The sequence below is a fragment of the Colias eurytheme genome, chromosome 20 (genome assembly GCF_061535395.1).
Source record: "Colias eurytheme isolate Ceu_HAF_F1 chromosome 20, ilColEury1 Martin Lab GWU primary, whole genome shotgun sequence".
NCBI classification, from domain to species: Eukaryota; Metazoa; Arthropoda; class Insecta; order Lepidoptera; family Pieridae; genus Colias; species Colias eurytheme.
In genome coordinates this window covers 2,305,324-2,327,448 of record NC_142999.1, presented here as the reverse complement: position 1 = coordinate 2,327,448, position 22,125 = coordinate 2,305,324, and the positions used below count along the sequence as shown (strand labels likewise).

The 22,125-nt window shown below is 33.9% G+C and overlaps 3 protein-coding genes across 3 annotated transcripts; 1 reads left to right on the top strand and 2 right to left on the bottom strand.

The window, feature by feature from the left end:
- Nucleotides 1-827: 827 nt before the first annotated feature.
- On the bottom strand, nt 828-5,714 carry LOC149899513 (UDP-glycosyltransferase UGT5-like). Its single transcript, XM_090113587.1, has 8 exons — nt 5,574-5,714; nt 5,031-5,118; nt 4,347-4,542; nt 3,757-3,954; nt 3,408-3,624; nt 2,967-3,186; nt 2,440-2,659; nt 828-1,092 (listed from the first exon to the last, which is right to left on the bottom strand). Exons 1-8 carry the CDS (start codon nt 5,712-5,714, stop codon nt 828-830), a joined length of 1,545 nt encoding a protein of 514 aa, XP_089969713.1.
- Nucleotides 5,715-8,949: 3,235 nt separating this feature from the next.
- LOC149899512 (uncharacterized) lies at nt 8,950-16,951 on the top strand. Its single transcript, XM_090113588.1, has 4 exons — nt 8,950-9,050; nt 14,516-14,578; nt 15,487-15,585; nt 16,820-16,951. The coding sequence occupies exons 1-4, from the start codon at nt 8,972-8,974 to the stop codon at nt 16,912-16,914; spliced, it is 336 nt and encodes a 111-aa protein (XP_089969714.1). The 5' UTR covers nt 8,950-8,971; the 3' UTR covers nt 16,915-16,951.
- A 2,201-nt stretch (nt 16,952-19,152) lies between these two features.
- On the bottom strand, nt 19,153-21,719 carry sstn (stepping stone). The gene has a single exon (XM_090113638.1). It carries the CDS (start codon nt 21,559-21,561, stop codon nt 19,861-19,863), a length of 1,701 nt encoding a protein of 566 aa, XP_089969764.1. The 5' UTR covers nt 21,562-21,719; the 3' UTR covers nt 19,153-19,860.
- Between the last annotated feature and the right edge of the window lie 406 nt (nt 21,720-22,125).

Here is a 22,125-nt window from a genome sequence, read left to right as displayed (position 1 = left end):
CGATTGTTTATAATTATACATATTATTATCTAATCAACAAATATTATCACATTTAAAATCGGTGAAACACATCTACATAATTTTACAAGAAATTTATTTATTAACATTTCTAATAAAATCATTATTTCTGTATTATTCTTAACATTTGTAATATAAAATGATATCAAAAACCACAAAATAGTTTAAGTTAATAAAATAATCGCTAATAGCTTATTATAAATGACTATTTGTTCAAACTGCCATAATGCCATTTATTGTTATACTAGCTTTCCGCCCGCGGCTTCGCCCGCTTTGTCTAAAACCTTATATACTTAAACCTTCCTCTTGATTCACTCTATCTATTACAAAAAACCGCATCAAAATCCGTTGCGTAGTTTTAAATAGGGACATAGGGACAGAAAAAGCGACTTTGTTTTATACTGTGAAGTGCTTTAATGAAAAACAAATTAAAAGGTATATTATTATATTTACAATAACTAATAATAAAAAAATGACAGTCATTACCATTGAGTTACTATGATAGAGAGCACATCGTTACACGAGTTAGAGGCAAACGTCACAAACTAAATACAAGACTAAATAGAGTGCCGGACTGTGCCCCCCGCTTGCCGCGTCTACACCAATTGTTTCTACTCTGTTCATAATGCCTTCGTGTGTGCTGGATATTATTTTAACAGTTCTTACAAACAAAGCCCGAGGAGTGACTTTTCACCAGTAAGTTCACCCACCACAGTGGCGCGGCCGTGCGCAATGTTTTTGTTTGGAATAGCCACTCTTATACGTAGTGCATAGTAACTCAATGGCCATTACTTATTCTATTACAGCAATCATTGTGTCTTTGATTTAGTTTTGTTTTTCCTAAAGTGCGATATAAGATTTAAAGCATAGATAATAGCATAAATCACTATGGTTACAACAGCAAGCAGATCTATGTACAATTTCTGATACCATGGTACTAACAGGGCTGGTGATTTCAAGTGGGGAGCACCACCAGTCTTCACCACGTGGTCTACCCAGTGAACAACCTCCTTGTCTGGAGTCACTGGTCTGTGGTGGTACACAATAGAGAGCTCTTTGGCTTTTGAACTATATCTGAAAATTAACACGGAAATTAATATCGGATGGAGGTGATCTTAGTATTATATAGAAAGATGACACATATAGTCCGGGATACATCGCCCATTTTTGCAAGTGATTACTATCAAGCTAATTTTTCGTGAGTAGCTTTATTTTGATGAGATGCCCAATAATTTAATGTACGAAACTCTCGATTGTGGTAGCTTACAGAGGTAACAAGGATAAAAAATTTTGATTTGACGGTTCTCAAATATTTATTACGCAATTTGTAGGACAATATGTCTGTTGAATTATATAAGTATTAAATAAGTGAAAATAAAAAAATCAGCTGGTTAGTAATCATTTATGATGACTTCGTTATCGATACACATTGGAAAGGGGGACTCTTTGATCAAACCATACATTTTGCAGGACAAATATTTTTCGAATAATTTAGATAATTATCTTGAGATTGAACAAAAAAAAACATTCAGTTAGTAATTAATATTTGAGAACCATCAAATCAAAATATTTTATCCTTGTTTCCTCTGGTAGCTACCACAATCGAGAGTTTTGTACATGAAATTATTGGGCATCTCATCAAAATAAAGCTACTCACGAAAAATTAGCTTGATAGTAATCACTTGCAAAAATGGGCGATGTATCCCGGACTAATATTTTTCAAGGTTTGAACCCATTTTGCAATGTCGTTTTATAAGTAAGTAGAATCTACTTTGGCCTAAATATTTAAAAACCCATAACCTAAAACCCAAGTTTATGCCCAAAAAATCCATAACGTAAGCGAAGTCCCACGTCCCCTAGTGGTGTAAGGGGCAGATGTATTATCCATTTAATCCATACATCTGTTTCACTGATCTATTTTCTTTGGGGACAAGTAGGTAATCAGCCTTCTGTATCCTGCCAGACTGAGACATTTTTTTTTCTTCGTCTCCACCGGGAATCGAACCCAGAACCCCTCGGTGCTACGCTCATGCGTCAACCACTGTACCAAGGAGGCGGTCTATAATTAATAACGTAAGTAATAACTGCTAATCATAGGAAAGATGATAAAAAATTAAATTATGTAAATACTGTATTAACAAAGATCCATCTATCTATTTAAAATTTATCATGACCATCTTACAAATAGTTAGAAAAAATGTGTGCGTGTACTAGTGTACAAACGTAAGAAGTGAAACTTCTTTATGAACTTATTTTTCAAATAAAATTACTATATGCAACTTTACAGAAATACGTCGAATCACGCGTGGTAGGGATAAGAACAAGATGGCGCGTAACGGAAAAATGTCACACGTAACGAAAAAATGTTACACTAAATTTTTTTCCAACCCCGATAAAGAAGTTGCACTTCAACAAACTCACCTAGGATTACTTAATATCTCTTGAATAGCAGCTTTGATATCATCAGCTAAATCATATGAGAGATCAACGTGAATACCGAAACCTTTTTGCACCGCTCTCTTAGCATTAGTAAACTGGTCAGCGAATACTGGTACTGCGATGATGGGTTTTCCAAAATGGATAGTTTCAGTTGTAGAGAGTAAGCCTCCGTGAGTTAAAAATATCACACAGTTTGGATGAGCTGAAAAATTAAGAAGAATCATTTAATTTTAGAAAAATGTTTTAGTTATGGTATTCCGTGAGTACAATAGTTACGCGATAAGACAATTTACCAAAACAACTTTACTACATTTGGTAATTTTATTATGAGTTATCGTTAAAACTTAGGAATATTATTAGTATGTATGTAACTTTTTTATATTTTTGTTGAACAAAAAACGTAAAAAAAAACTTAATTTACCACTATGAACAAGCTACGTTATGATTTATATTGCTTGTTTTCATTCATGTAGGTAGAACATAAAACCTAACTTAATTTGAAAACTTACCTAGTATGCTATGTTGTGGTGCCCATTGAACAATATGAACATTGGGCGGTGTGCCTGGCAATTCTTCTTCAAACTTCCACAACACCGTCTGCTTTAGGCCACCAAACATTTTTAAAAGACTCTGTTTTATTTCCTCTGGTAAAAATTTACTCTTTATATTACTGCCCAAACTGAAGAAAATTAGGCCATCCTTTGCATTGTCCAGTAGTTTCTTCAAATCCTAAAAGTATTGATAAATAATTTATTACTGACTATTATTATATGAAAATTAAACTGATTGAATTTTAATGATATACTTATTTTCTTTTAAATTGAAATAACAAATGAACGTTAATTTAACTTTTCTAATCACATTTAACAAACAAATTTTCATTGAACATCATTCACAATCATTGCAAGGTGGTCAGAACAAACTATTGTTATTACCCAGATTCAAATTACCTCTGGCAAAGGCTTGACTTCTCGTCCAATGTGATACCCACCAACTGGTATAAAGTTTTGAGGCAGTCTTGTAGACTTTCCAACAGAAGGGTGGGAATTGCTTAGGACTAAAGAAGCATTGTATATCAAATCCTGCAAAGCAGGTACCGGGAGACTACGCTTCTGAATAACCGGTACGAAGATTTCGTTGTAGTCTTTTTGCTGAGTGCTAAGGAGGCTGAAAAATAATGTTAATCGTTATTTACGTTATCGTATTTGCCTAAAACTTTAATTCATAGTTTAGAACACTTTAAGTAGAAACATTTTGTAAATCTCACAATAGATTCTACAACTAAAGCAAAAAACTTACAAGTATTGTAGACCTAGTCCTAAGATTTGGAATCCCAATTCCTTCGCTCGCTGCAGGAACGAAAATGGAGGTAAAATTTCTGATAGCATATCTGGAGTGTAAGCAGGGTTTGCGATATCATCCACCAGAGCTAACATCCTCCAGTGAGGGTCAACAGGGGAAACCCAGATGAAAGGACAGTTGAATACTGCTGATAGACTGAAAATAAAAAAAAATCCTCAAGTATCGGCTAATGTTGGCTTAGATTAATATTGCGCAAAGAAATCTACTTTATAAAAATAATCATCATCATCATCAGACCATATGCTTTCCCACTGCTGGGACACGGGCCTCCCATGAGAAACATAAATCTAACCATTGCGAAATAGACTGTACTTTTATTAAGATTAAGATTAAGATATTATAATAAGAGCGTGTGTTCCGAGCACACGTGTCAGAAGTGAAACTTCTTTGGCAAGATTCAAAGATCCCAAAATATTCGCTTTAATCCATGACAAGACTATATTGCATTGCCAGTTGTCACGTCGTTGAAATTTTACTCTCCACATGTCTAAAGAAGTTTCACTTCAAAAAGAATATTCTTTTCTCACCCAGCATACACCTCATTAAATAACCATTCAACTATAACAACATCGAATTGCTCATTTGGATCATTAATGAGCTTTTTGACTTCTTTATCTTCCATTGTGTGTCTGAACATTTCAGATGGCAATGTGACAAAGGTGGAGAACTTGAAATTAACTGGAGTTTTGTTCAACCGGCTCTCCAAGTAATCGCGTGTATTGTCTGGAAAAACGAAAAGAAGCATTGAAATCAACTCTGTTTTTTAAGCTATTGCATAGCTACTATCACGGGCCTTGAACGCGAGGACCGATTCCAGAAATTCCGTAACGAAAAACCTCACGCTCCCCACTCCGACGGACACGGAGGTGTGGCTTGAAGGCATAGCATGCAATAGCTTTACCGCGGCAGTCCCCGAGTGCCACACGTCTTTTTTTTAATTGCAGTTTCTCTTTCTATGTCCTGCTTTATTTTGTGGTTCGTTTTCATATACGACAGTATCTACCTACCTAATAGTACATTACACTTAGATAATACCTAAATTAGTAATAGCTTAAAAATTGTACTTTAAACCGATGTGTCCCATTAAAACTATCACATGGCACATTTTCGTAATTGTGATGTAAATTCTAGCTTCATCTACTATCAGTGATGTAGACTAATTATAATATAAAATTATTCTGACTAACAATAATATCAGAGTTAGAAGTTACCTGGGAATAAAGCTTGAATGCTGCTTACATCTAATTTTCTGACGCCAGGTGCCGTTTTCGCCTTTGGAAATGCAGTAATATAAGTAACCTGGAACAAGAATATTTTTGGTAAACATAATAGCCTTAATTTAAATCTATACACAACAAATTTAGTTAAATTATCTACTTAGCATCAATCACATCATCGTTATGACAATGTTCTTTTGATCATAAGTAAACTTAGAACAAATCTTTCCTTTTTATGATATTGTTCGTTATTTTGAACACATTTGTTTACGTGAGTAACATTGTTACCATATTGTTACTCATGTTAATAATCTTAAGTTACAAATTACAATGCTCTACATTAAGGACTAGCTGTGCCCCTAGGTTTTACCCTAATTTCTCCGCTTCTGTTGGTTTAAGCGTGATGATATATAGGCCTTCCTCGATAAATGCGAATGTTAATACCGAAATAATTTGTCGAATTGGACCATAGTTTCTGAAATTATCGCATTCAAACAAACAAACTCTTCCGCTTTATAATATTCGTATATGATTTACCTGATGTCCAGCCTTAGACAAAGAGTTAACCACTCCATCCCCCAAGATAGAATGACTCCTGAATGGAAAAGGGAACACAACCAAGGCTTTGTAGGCTTCACTGAACGCCACCAGTGTCAAAAGCAGAAATAGGCGATGCATGTTCTGTAAGTAAAACAATCTTATAAAATGCCAGAATTTTAGACGTAGAAATTAATGCTAGGCTATTACCTAAAGTTTACGGTAACTACCATGTTTAATGTTGAAAAATATTATAAAGTTGAACAATATTATTAAACACCTTAATTTAACATAGAAATTAATGTTAGTAGATGTTAGTCTAACGAACTGTGGAACTTTAAAAAATTAACTAAAAAAAATTAATCATCAGCACTAAGTAGTGTTAATTTTAAGTACTTTCCAATTCTTCCCGCTTTAGGCATGGGAACTGGAATTTCTTGAGGGAAACTCAATATTCCTTGTATAAAGATTTTATTTTCAACACCAACGCCCCATTTTTTACAAAGGTTTCTTTATGAGTCAAAAAATACATTCTACCCGGCCAATAAATAATAAGTAAAAATGACAATCCATGTCGGTGCGCGCGCGATTGCTATTATAAATTAACAGGCGTAGACACCAATTACTATCCAATCTACATGGAATCTAAAGGACTACTATTTATCTGGGTTCGTATCTTTACAAGCCTTTAACTATTATATCTCCAATCCCAATTTGCCGATAGCTAAACTAACTTTGTATGATGCATATTTTTCTGGATATTGGCAGTATTGAATATTAGTCTTTTAGTATGTTTGAAGCAGAGTTTTAAATTTCCTCTTCTCTACTAAATCTAGGATGTTTTAATTAATTAAGTGTTAAGAAAAAATTAAGATAATATTATATAGTGGAAATCAGACGTAATCAGCTTCTGGGATAAGTCCCAATATCAACTACACAATGAAGTCAACTATCACCCTGGGAATTTTCACCAAAATCGATTCAGTGTTTCCGAACATGTAAAATTAACTTACCTTATTTTATTTTTGTTTATTTTTATGAAACTATATTATCACCACTTCTTGACAACACCGAATATTATAATCTACTTTCATCATTTTATATATATATATCCGTCGTAGCTAAGTGGTTGAATCAGGCGTTTACTTGATAACCTAGGTTCTTTATTAAATGTCCGAATAATTGCTGCCTGAATGATATCCGGCCTTTTAATGAAACAGAATTATAATATGAATACCTTGAGCTTTAGCCAGTTTGTTTATTAAATGCTAAATTACATACACCTATCAAGCAGTTATTTCACTTTATATTCATTTAATATAGGTAACTTATTCCTGCTAAAACATATATTTTATCGTCAATGAAACGTAGAAATTTGTTCAACAAATGCAATTTTATTTTTATATATTTTAACAGCGGCATTCTTGGAAGAACCTAGCTTATTAACGAAACGCCTGTTTTGATCAGTTGACTAAGACACAAAACATTTTACACTATCTCAATAAAAATATCTGAAACATCAATATATCGCTAAATGACAATGCATTTCAGGGTTCCGTATACAATAATATGATTACCTATCTGTTTTTGACGGAAAATAATTCACATTTGCTGGCGGAATTCGCTTCGGAATCTCACCACCACCACATTTATTGGGAACAATTTTTATAAAATCTGTCTTTACTTACTTACCATCAAAGTTATACCAACGTCATACCAACAAAGACTCTTAATAATGTTAATCATTTACATCTATTTACATTTTTAAGCTATTGCATAGCTTTTATCGCGGGCGAATCGAATCCAGAAATTCCGTAACGAAAAAACCTCACGCTCCCCACTCCGACGGACACGGAGGTGTGGCTTGAAGGCATAGCATGCAATCTTTGATCTAAGCATGCAATAGCTTTACCGCGGCAGTCCCCGAGTGCCACACGTCTTTTTTTATTATCAATCGATCACATGAATCATTCTAACGGCCATATAGGCTTTTTTACTTCTAGGATTTCAATAAAAAATTTCAACTGAGGAACTCCAAAATGACTAGCGAAAGTTTATTTATTTGTGTCGAAAATAAATACGCTGTATCTAGGTACTCGTATCTATTATATAAACTTGTTGCTATTGTTATAATATTATGATTCATACGATGTAATTGAATCAAATTATGACTTGCTTTAATTCTGTTTATGTCTTCGAGTATTTTTTATCAATGATTAAGCACACATGCACTCTCCAAGATACAAGGTTCAAATGATATTGATTTAAATTCTCCCTCTTCACAATGGGCAGCGTTGGGGCGTTGGCCCAACAAATGATCGTCGATGTTTGCCGCCAATACGGTGATTGAAAAATCATTTACAGTGACGGCCGATCATAGACATTTAGACCCTCTCCTATCGTTATTGCCTCTACCCATTGTGAAGAGGGCCCATAAGACCTAATTCATCTTCAAGTTATAAGTTACTAGTGGTCCACCCCGGCTCCGCCCGTGGTACATATTTCGTAATAAAAGGTAGCCTATGTTCTTTCTCAGGGTCTAAAGATTGTCTGTGCCAAATTTCATCAAAATCCGTTAAGAGATTTATGCGTGAAAACAATACATACATACATACATAATTACAAACTTTTCCTCTTTATAATATTAGTATTATAGATAACCTACCTGTATAGACTTCTATCATCTAATTCAATGGCTTCACTATCGTATATAAGGTATTTGCTAATCTAGACTATAAATTTTAATCTATCTATGTGCCAAATTTCATACAGATTAGATGAACTATTTCTGCGTGAAGCAGTAACATATATTGTAACGTAAATTTATACACGTAAGATTTTATGATGAGAAAGTCCTCATAGGTAATTTGATTGATCTTTCACACAAATATATGAACCCTACTACTAGGGTTGAATTTATGAACACATCAATAATCAATACAAAACAGTCTATAATGGAAATTAATGAGCAATTACCTAAAATAATCACAATTTTTTTACTCAGATAAATAAATTTTATATTTACTGACAGTTTCCTCTTTCGCTTTACCCTGGTATCACTATTCTCAAAAATCTATCTACTTACTAAATTTCAGGAAAATGCGGTGAGAAAAGTATCTATGTAGATACAGAGCATGATCAAAGACTTAAAAACACAGAGACCATTCTATCCAGTATAATCTTGGTATAACCTTTAGGTATACCTAATCAAATTTCCCCAAAATATTTCAAGTGGCACTTATCTATTGAAATATAATTAAATTCAGGGTTTATTAATTCGCTATCTCAAGTGGTAGATTACTCCCGTAAAATTAACTTTTTCAGTATAAAAAGGCATATTCGAATTGGATAAACTTACTTCAGTTTTAATCCGGACAGTTCATCAGTTTGATCTAAAAATGAAAGGATTTTTTATACTGTGCTGCATTTTGGTACTGGCTCTTTGTAAGCCAGCCGTGAGTTACCCGCGTCCTTTGAGTAAGTAAATTATTATAGATAGTCATACCACAGACTAATAATAATATACTACGTATACAATTATCATACCGCACGCTGAGAACGAAAGTGACCTAACTCAAAATTTTGCAAAAATGAGTTATACTCATAAAATGACTCAGAATAAGGTATTCTATCATTTAATAAATCAAAAACTATCCTATGTCACCTAGAAACCGAAAAACACGTATGTTGCGTCTCTTTATAATTTGCGTATTTTAAACGTCCCTCCGCTAAAATAGTGACCGTTTTAGTATTATGTCGGCACGGTGATTACATTTCTTAGTTTTAAAGTGATTTAATCCTGATTGCGGCGTTTTTTTACCGAAAGTTAAGTAAATATTTTGTCAATGTTCTAATCCTAACAAGACCGTTATTCGTATTAGGTCACTTTTGTACTAAAATGCAGTTTATGAATTGTGACTTAAATCATATTAAGTCATTTTTGTATTATCAACTATTCTAAAGGTAACGACATATTTCTCGTTATGCCTGTACTTTATTAAATGCTTTCTTTGTTTAAGTGTATTATGTATAAATAGGCCGTTTTAATAATATTTTGATAAGTTAATTTTATGGCGTATTAAAGTTTATGTCGTTGTTTCAATAATAATTTGTTTAAATATTTATGTTTAGGTCATTATATGAAGAGATTAAAGATGATTTTATATTACAAATGGTTCAAGAAAATGAAAAAGAAAACGAAAAATTCATACCCAAAAAGTTATCATGAAATACAAGAGTTTCCTCGCTGAGTGATCATCATCATCTGAGGCTCTACAGCTGCTAGTGGGCCTTGGCCTGGTCCAGTATTTTCTTCCAGATCTCTCGGTCCTTTGTCTGAGTTCTCCAGATTTTCACAGCAATCATTAGATGCCATCCAACCATCGGAGCTTCGGCCCATCTGGTTTTCCATAGAGAAGACGCAGAGGTGCCTTCTTGTCGTCCATACGTGCCTCGTATCCGGCCCAGCGTAAACGGCCTAGTTTTATGGTCTATAAGACATTCGGCTCCTCGTACATTTCATAAAGCTCATGGTTATACCGCGTTCTCCAATGTCTATTTTCCAGCACAGCACCGAAAATCCGTCTAAGGATTTTTCGCTCGAACACCAGCAGGCAATCCTCATTTTTTTGCTCAGGACCCAACTTTCGGACCCGTATGTTAGTACTGGTCTTAGTAGGGTCTTTTATAGCAGTACCTTTATGTTTCGGGATAGCAGTTTCGATCAAAAATATCTTAGAAGGCCGAATCAGACATAATTCGTTTACATATTTCTGCAGATATTTCGTTCTGGTTTGTTATTAATTATGCCAGGTACACAAAGTCACGTACAGCCACGAACTTGACTTGTAGACCGAGCTTTTGGGCAGTTTGGTCTATAGCAAGATATGCGTTAACAGCAGTAGAGGATCACTGCTGGTAGCGTCCTCCTGATCCAGGTCTAAATCATTCGCGTATCTCAGTATTTGTATCTATTCGAAAAATAAAGTGCCCGATGTCTCAATTTCTGGAATCTCGGATGCATTTTTCTAAGGCTATGTTAATCAGAAGGCTGGAGAGCGCATCACCCTGCCTAAGGCCTTCCATTGCCCTAAAAGGTTGCAAGATACTGAATGGATCCGAACGACGCTTTTTTATTTTTTTAACGTCATTGCTGTAAGTGACACCAATTGTGGTGGAATGCCGATCTCAGTCAACGCTTGGTACAGGAAATTTCGGTGAACATTGTCGTATGCAGCTTTAAAATTCACGAAAATAATATGGTGTGTTATGACATTGAACTCAAGTGTTTCAAAATCTGATCAGTAGTCGAACGGTTAGGGCCCCAAGCGTACTGGTAGTCGCCTAGTTTGTCTTCTGTGTATGGAGATATTCTATTGAAAAGGACATAGGCGAAGATTTTATATGCCGTGTTTAAAAGAGATATACCGTGATAATTCTGGCAATCAAATATGTCATCTTTCTTGTGCTGTACACACCGCTGTAATATATACCCTATGTTACTGCGATGTTCCACTCATCGGGCGTATTAGATTATTTTAGAAAAACTTAACTATAATTTTTCTTATGTCATTGTTGTGGCAACCCTGTACTTAGTCTGTGGTTCATGTACCTATGCAATGTGTTAGAAAGAATAAAGAAAAGTTAACAGGGCGTCGTTTCAGACTACCACACCTGGACTATCAGCTCATAAAATTTCTCCTTAAAGCTATTATTTCAGCATATTTAAGCAATTCCACAGAGATGTAATCAGTTCCTGGTGGCTTATGATTTTTGAGTTTCCTAATGGCCAATCTAACTTCGTCTATTTGTAGGCAGCGAGATATCTGGGATGTTAGTATAATTTTGTATGGCAGAAGGTGTTTCAGCAGTTTCTGTGCTATTTAGCAGTTCTTGGAAGTACTAATTCCATCTTTTAATAATATCGTTCTTACTATTTAGTAGCTCACTATCTTTACTTTTACAAGCTGAGGTAGGCTGAGGGTTTGAAATCTTTCTTACCTCTATTAGTTTGGCTGTAAAAGTTTCTCGAGTCCTTCGTTGAGAAACTTTTAGCAATCTCTTCAAGTTGACATCAACACATTTCTTCTTCTTTCTCTTGTGTAGTTATTTTTTTTCCTTCGTCGCGCTTTATGCTCTCTCTCGTCTGCAAGTGTAGGTCTGCTGTAACGATAGGTATGCTTCATTCTTTTCGTTAGTAACCTTTTGGCATTCGGCCACTTGTTTCTGCATCGTATCTCATTACCTAGATTTTCACTCGCAGCTGTTAGTAGAATTTTACTTAGTACTTCCCAGGATCTTACTTGCGTTTTGTTCGCTATTTATCTATCTGCTCTGAGCAAAAATTTTTATATAAACTTTCACTTTAAGAGGTGCGAAATAAATCTATACCTACTACATAGTATAAAACAAAGTCGCTTTTTCTGTTCCTATGTCCCTTTGTATGCTTAAATCTTTAAAACTACTGAACGGATTTTGATGCGGTTTTTTTTAGTACATAGAGTGATTAAATAGGAAAGTTTTAGTGTATAATTTATTAGGTTTGAATCAAAGTAGGCGAAGCCGCGGGCGGTAAGCTAGTAATATTATAAAGAGGAAAGGTTTGTATGTATGTATGGTTTTCACGCATAAACTACTGAACGGATTTTGATGAAATTTGGCACAGATAATCTTTAGACATTGATAAAGAACATAGACTACCTTTTATTGCGAAATATGTACCACGGGCGGAGCCGGGGCGGACCGCTAGTTCCTAACTAAAACTGCACTTTTGTATTACTTTTTTTAATTAATTATACTGAAGTATAATTTTTTGTTGATTAATAATACCAATATTAGAGTTGATTGCCCATAGGTATTAAGTAAATAGTAAAAATGAGTCTTTTAACAAACAATAAATATAATTTCTTAGTTAACATTTGGTTTCATTAGACTACTTCCCATTAATATTTTAATACTAAGATGACATAATTCAGGTTACGTCCAAATGCATGCATAGAACAAAAATACTAAAGTGACTCATTCCCAAACTAGTCAAAGATGATTTACAAGTTTTCAGTACTAAAGTGACCCAATATCTAATGGTAATTTTTAAAAAAAGATAAAAAATATTTAAATTTAATTTAATTTATTTTTTATGGATTGTATGGGTGGACAATATCCTCTAAAATGATATCAGACTTTAATATCTTATATAACTTTGCATGCGAACAAATTATGACATGATTTGTAAATAGTTCTGTAAATTACGAACACTTTTTTGATGATTCCCAAAAAACACGAATTTCGTATTAGGTCACTTTCGTTCTCAGCGTGCGATACCTATAATTCTCCTACGAAGTTCGCATTAACTGTAAATACTATAAGCTTTGAAGATTGAAACTACATTGACTATGATTGTAATGTGGAAATTACAATTTAATGTTTAATTAAGCACCAAAATGGCCATGGGACTTTTATTAACCTTTAGTGCCTAATCTAATTTCGCATGGTCTACGAAAGAAAGTCGAGTATTCGCATGGTCTACGAGCAATTCATTGGTCCTGAATTTGTCTAAGACAAAGTTTATGATCATAGGCAGTCCTAAGGCTTTAGAAATATCTGAGCACTATAACCCGCAAGTAGCTGTGAATAATCATATAATAGAACGCGTACGCGAAACACGTAACTTGGGAGTAGTATTTGACGAGAATCTTAGATTCGAAAAACACATAAATAATGTTATTTCTAATTCTTTTTATAGATTAAAAGTATTATACAAGATAAGAAAATATCTAGATTTAAAGTTGCGTATTCGTCTGTGCGATGCCCTTGTCTTATCTAAATTTAATTTTTCTGACACTGTATACGGACCCAGACTGCTGGCTCGAACTAATACTGCTATACAGAGAGTGCAGAATGCCTGTGCGCGGTTTTGTTGGTATATTCCGCCCAGAAGCCATGTCAGTCCTTATCTGAGAGATGCCAATATCTTGAATATGGACGGACGTAGGAAACTACACTTTGCCACTTTGTTGTTTGGAATAATTCATAAAAAAATACCACTGTATCTGTACAACAAGTTGGCATGGTTGGGACAACGTAGTGAAATCAACTATGGTACAAGATTCGCCAGCGTAAAACTTTCAGTTCCGAAGCATCACACCGCAGCCTTTAGAGGTGGATTCACTTACCGGGCCACAAAGTGCTGGAACGATCTCCCTCCGCCTCTGTCTAAATTAACATCAGTCAGTAGCTTTCGTTTCAAGTATCGAAACTACCTTCTAAATTCTACGAATCAGCCTTAGTACCCGTTGTAGTGTCTATCACCATATTTCATCACTAATAATATTGTAAGTATAGTAAGTATTTATAGTTAATATGTATATCTATTTTTTAATCTACTGTATTATTGAATCCTATATAGTTCTTACTTATTTATATGTTTTACGTTTATTTTATTTATATACCTACGCACCGACCCACCCACACACACCCACGCATACACATACACACACACACACACACACACACACACGCACACACACACACACTTACTCACTCACGCACACACATCACACAGGCTGTAACTCCGACTGTCAATAGGGGTTTCTGAAAATCAGTGCTGCTAGTTGACTCAAAAGTCACTGCAGCTTTATACTGAGAAGCCCCTTTTGATAACAGACGTTGCCGCACAGTACCTGTCTAATTTTTAGGTTGTAAGTTTTTGATTGTGTAATATTTTGTTTTAGTTTTAAGTTTTTTTACCATGTTTTTGTTCTTACTTTATTTTTATTTTTTCTGTTTCTGTGTGGCTTGTATACTTTTTCGTTTGTTATCAATAAATGTTTTATTTATTTTTTTATTTAATTTATGTACTTAGTATAAAAACTTAATTTTAGCTGTTTATAAAATAATAAATTCCTTAACTACTTAAATTTCTTAAAATTGTTTAATTTCCATAGCTTCTAGTCGTTGCGTTAACATGTGGGATGAAGGATGTGCCAATGGCCAACTACCGGGATCAGGTATGTCCTTATTTATTTTTTAAGTTTACGCAGTAGGTATATATGTATGTACTTACTTAGATTATAGATTTTTTTGTATTTTTCTGTTATTACTTCGTATATTGTTTTCCACTTTTCCATAGTTGTACAGTTTATTCATGAAATAAAGCAGTTGGTACCTATATTAGTAACTAAGTATGTACATACTTAGGTTAAGGCGTGATCGCGGGCTTTAACTCGTTAATGAATTGCTTTTATTCTTATTTCAATCTACCTTTTAAGTTTACTTTTAAGACTAAGTTTTAGAGAATCGAAGAAACAATTTTGGAAACTCCTATTCATCATTATTTTCACATACAATCGACTTCCCATTTCCCAATAGGACTTTGTCATATATAGATTATTTTAGTCATGGACGTATAAAAAAAGACGGACGCCGTATTACGAACAAACAACGTGAAGCCACCATAGTAAGCTAGCGATCGTGTAAAGACAATAAACACGCACACACTCTCACCATAGTAAGCTAGTCGGCCGCCCTTACCTCGTGAACTACCGACTGATTAACTGCATCACTGTTTCACAAAAAATATTTAAAATGCCGTCTTGCGTGGTTAAATGGTGTCGCAACAGTGCAATTTTAAATAACAAAACACAAGGGATTACATTCCACAGGGAAGCAAGTTATTTCTTTTATGTTTTAATTACAAAATTATTACGACAAAATTTATAGAAAAAAATACAGCCGCCATTGTCATCACGACAGCTGTTGCCATGGCAACATGGCACACACACACGGATGTTTCGCCGCCATTACTAGGCTTCACTCAATGTTTAGGCGATATACCGTCCGTCTTTTTTTATACGTCCATGATTTTAGTGTAGGTATTTATTTCTTTATTCATATGTTTATTGTTACACATTTTCAGGGGATGATGACGACTACCTAAACGGAGGTTTCAACCCCGGTAAGCGATGTATCAACATGTGGGATGAAGGCTGTGTTAATGGACAACTTAATGGAGCTGGTAAGTGAAAAACTTGTTCTATTATATATTTAGTAGTTAGGTACTTATAATAGCTGCATAAAAGTAAACATTAGAAAAAAATATATAATTGTGCTAAAGTGCGAGCACAAAAACTATGGTCAAAGTAGGTATAAGTTGTACCTTTAGTCTTTGGTTAAAGAATTCGTATCGTGATTGAGAGCATTTTTTATTTTGTGATAATCAATCTATTTGAAATGCTCTCAACGACGTTAGGAACATTTTGACGATAGTTTTTATGCTCGCCCTCCTCACTCCTGATCAAGTCATCAAAACCCTTTTTTTTCTTTAAATATTCCACGATACTGGGTTCGAATAGGTTTAAAAGGTGGGCTTTTGAATTTTGATACTATAATACAATAAAATACTATATTAGATACCTACCTATTTATTACACTTAATGTAGTTTAATTCTGGAACTTAGACCAATAGGTATATAGGTAAATTTAAAATACGAGACCCTGACTAATACGTAGGTCCTTTTTATATTCTTGAATCATCGAGATTTTATTGGATTTTAATGATATTAGATAATCGATATAAGCAGGTACAACGGCGTTATCAAACGTGATATTATTGTAACTATTATTATACATAGTTGGTATGTTTTTTCTTTGTTAGATAATATATAAATAAATAGTCAAGTCGCATTGTCATCATGATATGGAAAATAAGTTATTACCAATATTTGTACGTTAAAATCTAACATATAAATCGAATATTTGCACTAACATTTCCAATTTTAGACCAAATATTTGTTTGCCAAGCAATTTTCAAATCGCTAAAGCTAGGTACAACTAATATAATACAATAACAAAAAATGTTAAATCAAGCTATTGGAGGAAATTATAAAAAGACTAGATTTCCGCCCGCGGCTTCGCCCGCGTATGCAAAAGAAAACCCGCATAGTTCCCGTTCCCGTGGGATTTCCGGGATAAAAACTATCCTATGTGTTAATCCAAGTTACCTTCTATATGTGTGCTAAATTTCATTGTAATCGGTTCAGTAGTTTTTACGTGAAAGAGTAACAAACATCCATACATCCATACATCCATACAACCGTACATCCTTACAAACTTTCGCCTTTATAATACATAGTATTAGATGGATGTAGATGGATGTAATTCACCTTCGAAACGTCGTTGGCATGAAATTACATAAATTAATTCCTTTTTAAGTCTATTAGAAAGCCTTAAACTAACTCAAATATTTTCAGGTGGCGATGATGATTATCTTAACGGAGGATTCAATCCTGGAAAAAGATCCCTGGAAGCATTAATCGCAAAATTAATGAAAGCACGTCATTATTAATTCATAACCATTTTTGGACCATTTTTCCACTACAAAATATCATATAAGAACCTACATTTTGAATATGCAATAAATCTTTATTACGACTACTTTTTATTTTGTCTACCTCGCGTTAAACCTAAAATAATTATTATCAATGCAAATACATATTTAGATATTATATAGGTACCTATCTATTGATCTACTTGCTTTCAAAGGTATACATTGGATTGTGTGATATTTAAATCTCATAGGTATATAGTTTTCCCTGAATTCCATCACAACCAATAGTTATTCATTGGTACTTGGATGATTGCAACATGCAAGCAAGAACAATAATAATTTATCAGCTCTGATAATGATTAGGGCTGACATTTAATATTTATTATGAGGAATATTCCTATTGCTATAAAAACGGATAGGTATTTCCCACATATAATGTGTTAATGAGCACAATTTTATCGATCTATGGACTGTGTAGTAATTTTTGAAGTGAAACTCTATATCGGGGTTGGAAAAAAATTTAGTGTAACATTTTTTCGTTAAGTGTGACATTTTTCCGTTACTCGCCATCTTTTTCTTATCCCTACCACGCGTGATTCGACGTATTTCTGTAAAGTTGCATATAGTAAATTATTTTTTGAAAAATAAGGTCATAAAGAAGTTTCACTTCTTACGTGTGTACACGCACACATTTTTTTTTTACCAGCACGAGTGATCTTTATACAGGTTCTCACATTAACTACTCAATAACCGAATTCTGAGAAAAACGTCTCATATATTTTTTAACTCTGTTCTTAATATAAAGCGTTTAAAAATAAGCTATCATCAGAACTGAAAACCCTCCAATAATACAGTCCTGAAGAGAAAAAAAATGTTAAAATTATTATGTAGGTAACTAACTATGTAGTTAGTTAGTTTTCCAGAAAGCTGTAAAATTGTTTAAAAAAGTGAAGTCCCGTGTCCCCTGGTGGGGTAAGGGACAGATGCATTATCCATACATCTGTTTCACTGATCGATTTTCTTTAGGGACAAGTAGGTGATCAGCCTTCTGTGTCCTGCCAGACTGAGACATTTTTTGTTCTTCGTCTCCGATGGGAATCGAACCCAGGACCCCTCGGTTCTACGCTCATGTGTAACTCACTGTACCAAGGAGCCGGTCATGTACAATGGTTTGCTATAGGTTGTATACGTAGTATATTATTATTAGTCTGTGCTATAGGTCATTTTAGTAAATTTTATAATGGTGCACTAAAACAATAAAATAAGACGCAGACTTGCCTATCCTTGTAATCAATGGACATACCCAAAGCGATAAGAGATATTATAAGTACCAGATTAGATTTCTTTTCCTTAGAATCCAAAAAAGGTAAATAAAAAGATGACTAACTATAATCATAACTTTATTAAAACTACAATACATGAAACTGTGCATTTGCACTGACTTAAACCAATGTACAAAAATATTTATTTTTTCCCACATGGCAATTCTCAATTGCTTCAAAACATCATATTTATAAATCTATCTACTAAAACTATAAATTATATACAATAATATGTATTCTAGGTAGAAATTAGCAATGGACGACAGGTCAAGGCAATTATCATTTATCATTATTTCTTGGCAAGTTTTTATTAAGTCTTAGTATCAGTATTAAGAATAAAAGGCATTTAATTTGTTATAGATGCATACATAAACAATACTTTCATACATTTTGCACTTTTAAATGATATTTATTTTTAAAAATTTAACCCTAGAAAAAATATTATGACCTTTTAAATTGACTTTGTAAGTATTAACACATATTTTAAAACTTATTCCTATTCTTTGTTAAAAGTGCTGATTTAATTTTAGAAATATTCATTCATAGTTATATTATTATATTTTCAATTCTAAACAAAACTTCTGATCGTAATCAAAATAATTGAAGTGAAACTTCTTTATCGGGGTTAGAAAAAATTTAGTGTAACATTTTTTCGTTACGCGTGACATTTTTCCGTTACGCGCCATCTTTTTCTTATCCCTACCACGCGTGATTCAACGTATTTCTGTAAAGTTGCATATAGTAAATTATATTTTGAAAAATAAGGTCATAAAGAAGTTTCACTTCTTACGTGTGTACACGCACACATCTTTTATGTTACAATAAACTCAACATAGAATTTCTCTAATTGCTCAAAACTTTATGCAATCATCTTATGAAATGTATAACTCAAAGTATGTAAAATATACCAGACACAAATCTATATAAGTAATAAATACTCTTTGAGTTTAGTTTACATATATGTATTTAGTTTTAGTTTAGATATTATTACTTTTTTTCAATCAGTTTAAACCATTTTTTAAAGTAATCTTATATCATAAGGCACTCTATCTAAGGGCAAATTTCAATTGATTCTGAACATAGCATGAAACAATTTCATAATTGAACAATAAAAATTAGATTATACTATAGCAAAGTGCAAATACATGTATAAATTGGCAATAATATTAAGCGGTGGGATTTATTCAACCCTCATAGGCAAAAGTTATCAAACACACTAAAAATAATGAGAAACGGCAACAAGTATTAAAAAGCATTGCATTGTAACTACCCTGATAATATATTAACACATTTAAATCAATTAGAAACTATTTTTTAAACATACACAAATACAGTTCCCTTTATATTTCATGTTTTTTTTTTTGTACAATCAAAACAGATTTTTTTTATTATGAATTATTGTCATGGTGTACATGATGTACTTTATTATCACAGTATATATTTTTTATATTCATCAGTCATACTTGCCTAATAGATTTCAATTGAATTATTAAATGCAATCCCCTTAACCCCATTACAAAATATACAGAGTATAATATAGCAGAGATCTGTTGAAATTAAATTATAAGTACTTATAACCAACCAAAATAATGCATAATAAAAGCATTCAAAAACCAAATAACTTATATTAAAAACTACGCAATTATTTACTTGTTCCGTGCCAATGATCCTGACTAAAATGAGGCAACTCCATGGGCAATTTGTTGTACACATTATTAACATTTTGTACTGGATGAGGTGGGGGCGCTTTAGGAACATTAGTTTGCCGGAACTTTGTAGAATATTTATAGAAATCGGACATTTCGAACGGCTTTGTTTCTTCTCTGTATGGTATACATTTACCCTGTTCTATTACTGTTAAGTTTTTCGGCGATTCCAAAGAAATTGCGCTCGGCGATAACACTGGAGGACTGTTCGGTACATGATTCGGACTATGCATAGCTGTATGCCGCCCCGATGATATCATTATTTCGTAGGGCTGAGAATTACCTATACTCGGCGTTCGTTTCAAACTTGCGCTCTTTTTTAGAGTCGGCACTTCTCGCGTAGGTGAATCTAAAGACGTTTCATACCATTGTTTCTCTTTTAACTTAGTGTCATGAGAGACAGGGGAGAATTTATTCATACTCACCGAGTCAAAGTTTTGCGAATACCCTGACATTTGACTGACTGGACTGAGAGGGTCGTGGCACTGCCGCCTATCATCATAATCATCAGTTGTTACCTGCAGCTGCAAATGCAGGGGATTCCTGATTGTATTTCGTTCTCGTAATGGCAAAGTATTGGGAACAGGAATGTTCCTCTCCATCGAAATATGTATTCTATCTACTGGTTGCTCTTGTATGTCTGTTTGAGATCTATGCTGGTAAATTGATGGTGGAGGTCTGTATGCATCTGTCATGTTTTCTAAGTGATGGTTATAATCACTATGAGAAGTTAGGTGGTAAGTCTGAGTTCTTTGTAACGTGTTTCTGCGAACACCATCTTGTCGTCTCTTCGGTTGTACTGGCATTTGGTGGTGATGAGTTACGGCACCTAGATGTTGACTTTGAGCTTTTAGCTGTGACGCATATTGATATAATAAAGGTGTTGTTCGCATTCCATTCTGTGGGGGCATGGGATGCTGAGCCATTGATCCATGCGAATAATGAGTGGTTATATCTGGGTGGCTAGAACTAAAGTGTGTTTCTCTCAACCGAGACACATTATGAGCTTCTGTAGGACCATTATAATATATTTTGTTAGTATATTCTGTTGCCATAGTGTGGTGACGGTACACTGGACCCTGCTGCAGTTCATTATGTATATTATCACTAGGTAAACCTTCGTGGCGATTAGCTAATGATGGATAGGTATGAGAAGGATGCATCGAAAACGTTTCTGGGTTGCGCTCTTGTGGCGGCGATGGAAAAAAATTAGAACAACTAGTTTCAGGACGTCGTACCTGCCTCGGGTGAACGCTTTTAGAGGATACACCGGAAATGGACGGCGTAGATAATCGATGGGAAATGTTCTTACGTAAACTGTGTTCCGCATCATGTCGATCTGTAGAAGTTTTAATCCGTCTAGAAGCGCTATCAGAGCCATCTTGAACATCAGTACCGTCTGTAGATCGATCCACACTCCGAATACTGCCTAATCTTTCTCTTTGAGGTACCTCTGGGCTCAGAGGGGCTTCCGGTGGCATAACACCCGTCAATTGAACTTCTTGAACACAAAGTTTGTATAGCTCTTCATTTTTAGCTGCTAACATCTGCTCGAGCTCCTTCTTTCGAGCCTGGAGCTTCAAAAGCTTGTCCTGCTTATCAGAATGTAAATCACTGCCCATTGTGCTCGTACCCATATTCACACCGGAACTATTGTATTAAGTTCATTGAAGAAATAGAACTAGATATAATTAGAATGAAAACTAAAAAATAACATTGAAATAAAAAGTAAAACAAAGAAAATAAGAAAATAAATTACACTGACACATTCACACGCGCAAGCCAGCACCCATGTTTTCTTTCTATAGGATGCGTTCAATAAAAGTTATAACATTGCTTCGAATTTTGATTGTGTAACTCACGAAATAATATTATGGTATTATGAAGATATTATAGACATATCCTAGGCACTAAAATTAATCAAGTCGTTTCCTAAAATGCTTAAAATTACTTAAAATAAATGTATAAACAGGTAGAGATGTGCATCTACTATATTTTATAATAGTCGATTACTGAGAAAAACGTTAAAAATCAAATATCCTTGATATAACACCACACATTTTTTTTATAATGAATACATCTAGTTGAAATACAACTTATTGAAAATAAATTTATTAAAACCAGTAAACATAATTTGTATATAACAAATATAAATTAACTTTGCCATATTTTGAACGCGGCAGAATTGCTGCTAGTTTTCT

Coding starts and splice junctions, on each gene's coding strand:
- LOC149899513 (XM_090113587.1), bottom strand. CDS start 5,714: ATGCATCGCCTATTTCTGCTTTTGACACTGGTGGCGTTCAGTGAAGCC. Junction 3,187..3,407: donor AAGTCAAGCCTTTGCCAGAG/GTAATTTGAATC, acceptor CAATACTTTTAG/GATTTGAAGAAACTACTGGA. Junction 2,660..2,966: donor ACCACAACATAGCATACTAG/GTAAGTTTTCAA, acceptor TTAATTTTTCAG/CTCATCCAAACTGTGTGATA.
- sstn (XM_090113638.1), bottom strand. CDS start 21,561: ATGGGTACGAGCACAATGGGCAGTGATTTACATTCTGATAAGCAGGAC.
- LOC149899512 (XM_090113588.1), top strand. CDS start 8,972: ATGAAAGGATTTTTTATACTGTGCTGCATTTTGGTACTGGCTCTTTGT. Junction 9,051..14,515: donor GAGTTACCCGCGTCCTTTGA/GTAAGTAAATTA, acceptor TAATTTCCATAG/CTTCTAGTCGTTGCGTTAAC. Junction 14,579..15,486: donor TGGCCAACTACCGGGATCAG/GTATGTCCTTAT, acceptor ACACATTTTCAG/GGGATGATGACGACTACCTA.